General features: G+C 49.6%; 2 protein-coding genes across 2 annotated transcripts in view; one reads left to right on the top strand and one right to left on the bottom strand.

The window, feature by feature from the left end:
• The window catches only part of Kdsr (3-ketodihydrosphingosine reductase), a 41,470-nt gene extending 36,200 nt beyond the window's left edge, over positions 1-5,270 (bottom strand). The window contains exon 1 of the mRNA XM_004654791.2: positions 5,147-5,270. Within this exon, the coding sequence (XP_004654848.1) occupies positions 5,147-5,254 (108 nt within the window). The 5' untranslated portion in view covers positions 5,255-5,270. The remainder of the gene's footprint in view (positions 1-5,146) is intronic.
• On the top strand, positions 5,253-9,417 carry LOC123455113. The gene is made up of 6 exons (XM_045135294.1): positions 5,253-5,294; positions 5,345-5,507; positions 5,806-5,940; positions 6,296-6,393; positions 6,755-6,819; positions 8,822-9,417. Exons 1-6 carry the CDS (start codon positions 5,253-5,255, stop codon positions 9,060-9,062), a joined length of 744 nt encoding a protein of 247 aa, XP_044991229.1. The 3' UTR covers positions 9,063-9,417.
• Positions 9,418-10,000: the final 583 nt, after the last annotated feature.

The following is a 10,000-nucleotide window of genomic DNA, read 5'->3' on the forward strand; positions in this document are numbered from 1 at the left end:
TTAGTGGCTAAGGTGTTTGCCTGCAAGGCCAAAGAACCCAGATTTTATTCCCCAGGACCCATGTTAGCCAGATGCACAAGGGGGCACACGCATCTGAAGTTTGTTTGCAGTAGCTAGCGGCCCTGGTGCATCCATATTCTCTCTCTCCCCCCCCCCCCCGTTTCTCTGTCAAATTAATTAATTAATTAATTAATTAATTTAAAAAAATACTTGTGGGGCCTGGGGAGATGGTTTAGCAGTTAAGGCGCTTGCCTTTGAAGCCTAAGGACCCTGGTTCTATTCCCCAGGGCCCACGCAAGCCGGATGCACAAGGTGGCCCAAGCATCTCGAGTTCGTTTGCAGTGGCTGGAGGCCCTGGTGTGACCATTCTCTCTCGTGCTCTCTAATAAATAAATTAAAATTAAAAAAAAAATACTTGTTTCCAAAAAAATCATACAAATGAGCAAAACCTCTAAGTATGCAGCTTCTGCATGCCAAAGTTCATGTCTGGAGTAGGTACGAGCATGAAGGAGTATCCCTGGCAGGGTCTCCTGCCAGGGCTGTTCTCAGTACTGAACTACAAACTACCATCTAACAGAATTGTCCAAGTTCACCAAGGGGGATGTGCCTCTAACTCTAGCAGAGAAAAAATACATCAGTCTGCCTCAGACTCCAAATCCAAATTAACTTCCTTTCTTACCTGTACATCTATGAAAGCTGAGGTCTAAAAATCTGTGTTATAGAGCTGGGAGTACTGGTCAGGGGTAGAACTCTTGCCTAACATGTGTGAGGGTGCTGGGTGTGAACTTCAATTACACACACCACACACACGTTATCCTATCAAGTGGACAAATTAAAAGGCTTCACAGTATTGCATTAAAGAGTTACATCACAACTTGGGCTAGAGAAATGGCTTAATGGTTAAGGTGCTTGCCTGCAAAGCCAAAGGACTCAGGTTCAATTCCCCAGGACCCACGTGAGCCAGATGCACAAGGGGGGCACACGCATCTGGAGTTCATTTGCAGTGGCTGGAGGCCCTGGCGTGCCCATTCTCTCCCTCTCCCTCTCCCTGTCTCTCTCTCTCTCTCTCTCTCTCTCTCTCTCTCTCTCTGCCTCTTTCCCTCTGTTGCTCTCAAATAAATAAATAAAAATACTAAAAAAACCCAAAAAACCTAGGCACAGACTAGGGAAGAAAGAGGGATTGAGGGAGGGCAGGCAGGCTGGAGAGATGGCTTAGCAGTTAAGGCGCTTGCCTGCAAAGCCAAAGGACCCAGGCTGGATTCCCCAGCACCCACATAAGCCAGATGTACAAATTGACACATGCATCTGGAGTACTTTTGCAGTGGCTAAAAACTTGGCTGCACCCATTCTCTCTCCTTCTCTCTCTCTCTATCTCTTTCTCTCTCTCTCAAATAAATAAAATAAGAAAATTTAAAAGGAAGGAAGAAAGAAAGGAAGGAAGGAAGAGAGAGGAGAAAGATAAAGTTAGCCATTTCCCTATAGTCAGACATGTGGATTACTTTAAATATTTTACTACTCCATGTAAACCATACTGGAATGAACATTTCCCATACTATGATGTGAGTATCATCATGAAACCCACACATGCAAATGCTGTATGTGCATGTGACCTGCAGACAGCCCTCATTTCTCGTTAGCCCTCACTTGCTCCTAATAGAGACTTAACAGAGAAGGGGGGGGATGGGGGGGATGAGTACACCAGGGCCTCCAGCTACTGCAAACGAACTCCAGATGCATGTGCCCCCTTGTGCATCTGGCTAACGTGGGTCCTGGGGAATCGAACGTGGGGTCCTTTGCCTTTGCAGGCAAATGCCTTAACCACGAAGGCATCTCTCCAGTCCCAATTTTTTTTTTCTCTACCTCTTTCTATTCATTGCAGATATTATTTCTGTATTTTTAACCACATCATACAGTTCTGAGGAAGGGCGCCAGGAGCTTGCCTGATGCCCAGGGAGCCGCTCTCAGTCATCCAAAACAGGGAGGGTTGCAGTAAGCACCTAGCATGGGAGACGGGCTCAGCTTCTCTACCAGTTAGACAGCGAGCGGCAGCATGAGAACTGCCCTAAAAACACGAAGCTGCGCTGAATGAGAAGAGGGCGGTCCGGGAACGCTGGCAGACACGGCGACGGATCAGCTCCCTCTCCTGGTAACAAACCTCAAAGAAATCACACTTACTCTTCTTGGGATATTAAACAAGGCAGATGGGGGCTGGTGCGATGGCTCAGTGGTTAAGGCACTTGCCTGAAAAGCCTAATGACCTGCCTTTGATTCCCCAGCACCCATGTAAAGCCAGATGCACACACTGGCACATGCATCTGGAGCTTAGCTGTACTGGCAAGAAGCCCTGGTGCGTGCACGCGCACTCTCTCTCTCCTTGCAAATAAATAAAAATATTTTTTAAAAAGGCATGTCACATGACGATAACATAACATGAATTACTCATGCCACGCTCTCATTATTGATGTGATATTTATGTGCACACACACACACACCATTTATCATTTATAATATTAAAACAAGATGTTGGATAAGAAATGTTGGGGGCTGGAGAGAGAGCTGGCTCAGCAGTTAAAGGTGCTAGCTTGAAAACCCTGATGGCCCAGGTTCAATTCTCCAGTACCCAAGTAAAGCCAGATGCACAAAGTGGCACATGCATCTGGAGTTTGTTTACAATGGCAAGAGGCCCTGGCACACTCATATACTCTCTCTGTCTGCCTTTTATCCTCTGTCTCAAATGAAATTTTTTTAAAATTTATTTATTTATTTATTTGAGAGCAACAGACACAGAGAGAAAGACAGATAGAGGGAGAGAGAGAGAATGGGCGCGCCAGGGCTTCCAGCCCCTGCAAACGAACTCCAGACGCGTGCGCCCCCTTGTGCATCTGGCTAACATGGGACCTGGGGAACCTAGCCTCGAACCGGGTCCTTAGGCTTCACAGGCAAGCACTTAACCGCTAAGCTATCTCTCCAGCCCGAAATTATTTTTTAAAATATTTTTTGTTCATTATTTATTTATTTATTTGAGAGCGACAGACACAGAGAGAAAGACAGATAGAGGGAGAGAGAGAGAATGGGCGCGCCAAGGCTTCCAGCCTCTGCAAATGAACTCCAGATGCGTGAGCCCCCTTGTGCATCTGGCTAACGTGGGACCTGGGGAACCGAGCCTCGAACCGGAGTCCTTAGGCTTCACAGGCAAGCACTTAACCGACAAGCCATCTCCCCAGCCCCGAAATTATGTTTTTTTAAAGAAATGTTTGGCGCTGGGGAGATGGCTTGGCGGTTAAGGTGCTTGCCTGCAAAGCCAAAGGACCCAGGTTCGATTCCCCAGGACCCAGGTAAGCCAGATGCACAAGGTGGTGCATGCCATCTGGAGTTTGTTTGCAGTGGCTGGAGGCCCTAGTGTGCCCATTCTCTCTTCCTCACCTCTCTCTCTCAATCTGTTTCGCTTGCTCTCCAATAAATAAGCAAAAATTTTTTAAAAGAAATGTTTGGCCAGGCGTGGTGGCACACGCCTTTAATCCCAGCACTTGGGAAGCAGAGATAGGAGGATCGCTGTGAGTTCGAGGCTACCCTGTGATGACATAGTGAATTCCAGGTCAGCCACGGCTAGAGAGAGACCCTACCTCAGAAAATAAATAAAATAAAATAAAAAAGAAAGAATGAAAGAAACGTTTGGTCTATCTCAACAGAACTCGCCTCACCCGTGATCTTGATGAGGGGAACAGAAAGACTAACGTCAGTATTAACTGAGATTGTCTTGTAAATACTAAATCCAAAGTTTCATTCTTACTTGAGCTTCCCTTCCTTTTCCTTCTCAAGTTATCCTCCGCCTGCCCAGGTTCTTAAATAAATTCAACTTGTAAAAAGCCGGGCTTTTGAGTTCTCCTGGGAGGTGAAACCTTCATAATTTAGTTTCTTCGTTTTCTCTCTGTGATGAACCTACACTGATCTCTCTTTCCGTGCAGTGAATACCAACAGCTGGAAATAAACTAACACCGTTTTGCAAAATACAAATGGAAGGAAACACGTTTTCTCACCCACCAACGCGCGTTCGGATTTAAAACGCACTGAAGTAAACGATCACCTTCTCTGGTGACAGCTGAATGAGGACTCAGATGGCAGCGGACACCCAAGTGACCCTACGGGACCACAGGGGGCTCCTGCTGCCAACTCTGGGAGTGGCTGTCCATACTCAGCTCCTGCCACGGTGGGTCTGCGGCTCTGAGGTGCAGGTAAGTACGCAGAGAACGCCAGTCATGGGCACAAGGGAGGAAGCGCACTGGGGTTTGAGAAAGGTGCCATGCTTGCAAAATAGGGAGCTCGGAACGCACGAGTTTCGGCTGCCCAGAAACCAACCAAATCCTTTACATCCCCCGTAGTCTTAGCTCCCTGACCATGTGATTTGCTCGTCCTTCCGACTCTGAAAAGAGAGTCCGGATGGCCCGGGAGCGGCGCTCAGAAGTGCTCCAGCCGCTCACTGCCCAACACGGCCAGCCCACCTTGAGCTCGGTGTCACTCCCTGGATCCCTCTGGTCACTCGCACAGGCCTTGGGTCCCAAGAGCTCCTCGGGGGCTGTCCCCCAACCCGGATCGCGTCCGCGCCCTGCACGCCGCCCACGGCTGTCTTTGCTAAAGTTCTTAGGCCTTCTCCGTTGACCCATCAGGAAAAGTAGGGACCAAAATACCACATCCTAGGGATGCTCTGGGGGCTCGCTGGGAAATACCCACATCCTAGAGATGTCTGGGGAGGGGGCTCCCAGAGATATACCCACTCTGTGCTCTATCCATTAGAAATACCCACATCCTAGAGATGCTTTGGTGGGGGAGGGCTCCCAGAGAAACATCTACATCCCAGAGATGTTCTGGGGGCTCCTGGAACCCCAAGTACGGGCTGGCTGGCTCTGCCCCGGTTCACCCAGCCCAGGGAAGAGCCAGATTATCACGGAGGTCGAGGGCGGGTCCCGGAGGCCAGGCGCTCGGTCCCCGGGCCAGGATGCACGTCCGGCTGGTGACCCTCCCTCCGTCCTTCCCCACTTGTCCGTTTTGGACCTCGCCGGGGGGGGGGGGGGGGGGTGGACACCATGGCCCGGAGGGAAGGGACGAGCGGCTCGGGTGGTGGAGAGCCGGGCCGCGGGAGGCCGCTTACCACGACGTGCGCTCCGGGCAGGGCGAGGGGCTTGGGGCTCATGAGCGGGGACACCATGTAGAGCAGCATCACGAAGGCCACGAGGCAGGCGGCGGCCAGCAGCAGCATGGCGCGGCGCGGCGCGGGCGGCGCAGGCTCCGGGCGACCGGCGATCGGTCACGCGCAGCGCGGGCCCGGCGACTTGTTTGGGTTTTGCAGCCGAGGGCGGGACGGCGGCGGCGGGCGGAGGGGGAAGAGGAGGAGCCCCGGGGGCGGGGCTGCGCGGAGGCCGCCGTGGGCCCGGGAGGGGGGCCGAGCTCGGCCGCCACGCCCCCGCCCAGGACCCGGTCCCCACCGACGCCCCCTGCCGCGCGCTCCCGGGGTGCGCCACCCACGCGATGGAACGCGTCCTGGGCATGGGGGGGGGGACCCTGGGTGTGCGCAGGTGGCATCGCCCCCCTCCCCCTTCCCGCCCTCCCCCCCCCCCACGCCCCGGCGCTCCAGACCCCAGTTCCCGCCAGTTCGCTGTCCCCACCCCCGCCCCCGGCTGGCACGCAAGTGATAGCTTTGGGGTCTCGTTCAGCGCCCACTCTGAAATCCCAAGGTGCCAGCCATGTCGCGCGCTCCCGGCGTTCCGTAGAAAATGGTCCCGGCTCACTTTCGCTTTCTGCCACCCTAAGGCGCGCTGGAAACGGCCCTGCGATATTCCCGGTTCGCCCAGATAGGAGTGCACCTGACGACCACAAAACAAGCCGGCTTTCTGCGGATTTCTTGTCCTCCTCGTCGTGGTGGCTTGGTTTTGTTTTTCGAGCAAGGTCTGGCTGACCTGGAATTCACTCTGTAGTCTCAGGGTGGCCTCGAACTCACAGTGATCCTCCTACTTCTACCTCCCGAGTGCTGGGATTAAAAGCGTAAACTTTTGCTACCAGGGCCAGCCTAGATTTTTGTTTGTTTGTTTGTTTTTAAGGAAGGGTTTCACTCTATCTCTCAGGGTGACCTCGAACTCATGGCGATTCTCATACCTCTGCCTCCCAAGTGCTGGGATTAAAGGCGTGCGCCACCACGCTGGGCCTAAATCTACCCTTTTTGAGTGTACAATTAAATGATTTAGGGCTGGGATTAAAGGCATGCGCCACCACTCTCGGCTGATTTTTTTTTTTTTTTTTCCAGGAGAGAGAGGGAAAGAGAGACGATGGGTGTGCCTAAGGGTCTCTAGCCCTTGCAGACGAACAACAGATGCCCGCACCACTTTGTGCGTCTGGCTTTATGTGAGTACTAGGGAATCGAACCCAGCAATTAGGCTTTGCAAGCAAAAGCACCTTAACCGATGGGCTATCCCTCTAGCACTTTAGGGAGATTTCATTCACGCATCCTAAGCTTGCAATTCAGCGATTTAAAGTGGTCAGTGGTTTTTGACAGAGAGTTGTGCAACTGTCATTACCACCAATTTGACACAAAACTCTGTCATCTTTCATTAATCACACCCCAGGCCTAGACACTATATATTTGCCTGTTCTGGTTATCGCTCTTTCTCTCTCCTCTCCTCTCCCTCCCTGTCTCTACCTCTCTTTTTCTCTGTGTGTATGTGTCTCTCAAAGTCTTCATTTAATTGTGAATTTCTGCATACAGATTCCAGACATGCGCCTCTGGCATCCTGTGAATACTGAGGAATTGAACCACATCAGGCTTTGCAAGTAAGCAACTTAACTGCTGAGCCACCTCCCCTGCCCTCTTTCTTGGCTTTTTGAGGCAGGTCCTCAGTGAAGCCCAGGCTGGCCTGGAACTCTCGGTGATCCTCCTGCCTCAGCATCCCTAATGCTGGGATCTAAGGCCAGCGGCACTGGGCAAGGTTCTGTTCTGGGCACCTGTAAGTGCGGACGTAACATGCAGCTGTTTCGTCTGGCATCTTTCAGCATGGCCTTAAGGTGGTCCATCGCGTGTGATATATTTGTATTTCATCTCACTTATTGCCAAGTAATACCCTACTGTGTGGCCACATTGCTTCTTCCACTCGTCTGTGCTGGGTATTATTACTTGCTCTTAAAATTAATCCTGCACCCATTCACATACAAGTTTTTGAGTAGACATATATTTGAATTTCTCTTTCTAGATCTAGGACCAGAATTAGTTGCTGGGTCTCATGCCTCCCTGCTTAGACATTTGAGGGACGGATTACCAGACCGTTTTCTTTTTAAAATCTTATTTACTTATTTGCAAGGAGAGGGGGAGAGAGAGAATGAATGGGTGCACCAGGGCCTCTAGTCACTGCAAAATGAACTCCAGATGCATGCACCACTTTGTGCATCTGGTTTTAGGTGGGGACCAAGGAATCGAACTCAAGTCATTAGGCATTGCAGGCCAGGGCCTTAACCACTGAGCCATTTCTCCAACCCCAGACTATTTTCGCAAGTAGCTGCACCCTTATACACCCCTGCCAGTCTCCCCACCCCACCCCACTTACACCCCCACGCTCAATTAGCATCTGTCTCTATTAGTATAACCTTTCTACTAGACATGAAGTCACATTGTGGTTTTGACTTGCGTAAAGTACATGTTTGTGTTTGCTTAGTGTCTTTTTAAAGAAATGTTATCGTATTTAGAAATAGCAGAAGAAACTAGTTTGACCTTTTTTCTTATCTCATTGCCTACAGTTAAACTGAGGTACTCTTAAATCTTCATTGCTTTTTTTTTTTTTTGCTTTTTTATTCAGTTTTTCTTTTTTAAAAATGTTTCATTTATTTATGAGAGAAAGAGGCAGAGAGTGCCAGAGCCTCTAGCTACCGCAAATGAACTCCACATGCACGTACCACCTTGTGCATCTGGCTTACATGGGCACTGGGGAATAGAACCTGGGTCCTTAGTGCCTTAACTGCTAGCTAAGCCATCTCTCCAGTTCTAAAACAATTTCTTAATTTTTTTTCTCTTTTTATTTTCTTAAATTAGTTTTTTTTTATTTTTATTTATTTTTTTTTAATTTTTTTTAATTTTTTATTTATTTATTTGAGAGTGACAGACACAGAGAGAAAGACAGATAGAGGGAGAGAGAGAGAATGGGCGCGCCAGGGCTTCCAGCCTCTGCAAACGAACTCCAGACGCGTGCGCCCCCTTGTGCATCTGGCTAACGTGGGACCTGGGGAACCGAGCCTCGAACCGGGGTCCTTAGGCTTCACAGGCAAGCACTTAACCGCTAAACCATCTCTCCAGCCCTATTTTTATTTTTTTTATCAGAAAGAGTCTCACTCTAGCCCAGGCTGACCTAGAACTCACTCTGTAGTTCCAGGCTGACCTCTAACTCATAGCCATCCTCCTACCTTTGCCTCCCCAGTACTAGGATTAAAGATGTGCACCACCAGCCGGGCATGGTGTTGCATGCCTTTAATCCCAGCACTCCGTAGGCAGAGGTAGGAGGATCGCGGTGAGTTCAAGGCCACCCTGAGACTCCATAGTGAATTCCAGGTCAGCTTGGCTAGAGTGAAACCTTACCTTCAAAAACCAAAAAAAAAAAAAAAGATGTGTACCACCACAGCCTAAACTGACATATTTTTGAGGGCGCAGTCCTAAAGACCGGTGACACACCAGTTGCCAGTTTGAGGGGTTCCCAAACCACCTTCTGTTGATGGATAGGCCTGCTGAAGAAAACTGCTGCTTGGAAAACTCCCTGGCAGCTGTTAACCCTGGCAGTTCTGTTTAATGCAGGCAAAGGATCCAGATCAAAGCCAGCCAAGTACAACAAGCTCTCAGGACAAAGTCTGGACAGTCTCAACAAGGCTGCTGCTGTCAACCCCCGCGCGGTCAGGGTGCTGCCTCAATTACCCTCCCAGCTGCGACATGTGACTATAGGCTTGGATATTGCCAATGGGGACAATCGCCTCTACTTATCTGTCCAGAGTTTCACTTGCAGTCTCATTATATAGGCTCGATTGAAGATTGTCCATGAGATGGAACTCAAGTTTCCAAGTACGCTGGTACTGCAGTGGCAGAAAGCACCCACCTGGGTGACTTGGCTGGTTGTCCTGGCATGGCCAGCCCCTGCTGAACAAAGACTCTTCTATCAGACCTTCCGGAGTGAAGACTTAACTTCCCTCTGGATGAGGATGAATGCTTCACTATCTAGGCCAGCACCTGAACCCTTCGGCCGAACTATCTTATAGCAAAACAAACATGGTTCTGTCACTTAGAGGAGCCTCTGGGGAATCAAAGGTTCCTAAACTCCATTTCCTAATACCTTTGTCCATCAGTCAAGTATTATAATCTCACCAACAATACTCATATGACATTGAACCACAGTTCAATAAGCAACATAACTTCAAAAATAAAAGTCAGGCTGGAGAGATGGCTTAGCGGTTAAGCACTTGCCTGTGAAGCCTAAGGACCCCGGTTCGAGCCTTGGTTCCCCAGGACCCACGTTAGCCAGATGCAGAAGGGGGCACACGCGTCTGGAGTTCGTTTGCAGTGGCTGGAAGCCCTGGCGCGCCCATTCTCTCTCTCTCTCTCTATCTGTCTTTCTGTGTCTGTCGCTCTCAAATAAATAAATAAAAAATGAACAACAAAAAAATAAAAAAATAAAAGTCCACAGGACTTAAGGGTAAACACCTGGAGTCCCAGCATTTGGAAGAGGAGGAAGGAGGATCAGAAGTTCAAGTTCAATCTTAGCTACATAAATTGCCAAGGCTCTTCATCAAGGGTAGGACTCCTTACAAGATACTCTTCCAGACACAAAATGGTCTGGATATCCATGACCTTGCAGTGCCTGGCACTACCTACACAAGACTCTCATAATAGGAAGAAAAGATGATAAATAACATTAAAGTAAAAGAGAGACTAGTTGAAAGAGGCAGGGGATATGATGGAGAGTGGTGTGACAAAGGTGAAAGG

The sequence above is a fragment of the Jaculus jaculus genome, chromosome 15 (assembly GCF_020740685.1).
Source record: "Jaculus jaculus isolate mJacJac1 chromosome 15, mJacJac1.mat.Y.cur, whole genome shotgun sequence".
In the NCBI taxonomy this organism is placed as follows: domain Eukaryota; kingdom Metazoa; phylum Chordata; class Mammalia; order Rodentia; family Dipodidae; genus Jaculus; species Jaculus jaculus.

What these genes read in the sequence shown, in the direction of transcription:
- LOC123455113 (XM_045135294.1), top strand. Translation starts at nt 5,253, where the DNA reads ATGGCGCGGCGCGGCGCGGGCGGCGCAGGCTCCGGGCGACCG. An exon ending in GCGCAGGCTCCGGGCGACCG is followed by an intron (nt 5,295 to 5,344) that starts GCGATCGGTCAC and finishes TGGGTTTTGCAG; the next exon opens with CCGAGGGCGGGACGGCGGCG. An exon ending in CCCTGCCGCGCGCTCCCGGG is followed by an intron (nt 5,508 to 5,805) that starts GTGCGCCACCCA and finishes TGCCACCCTAAG; the next exon opens with GCGCGCTGGAAACGGCCCTG.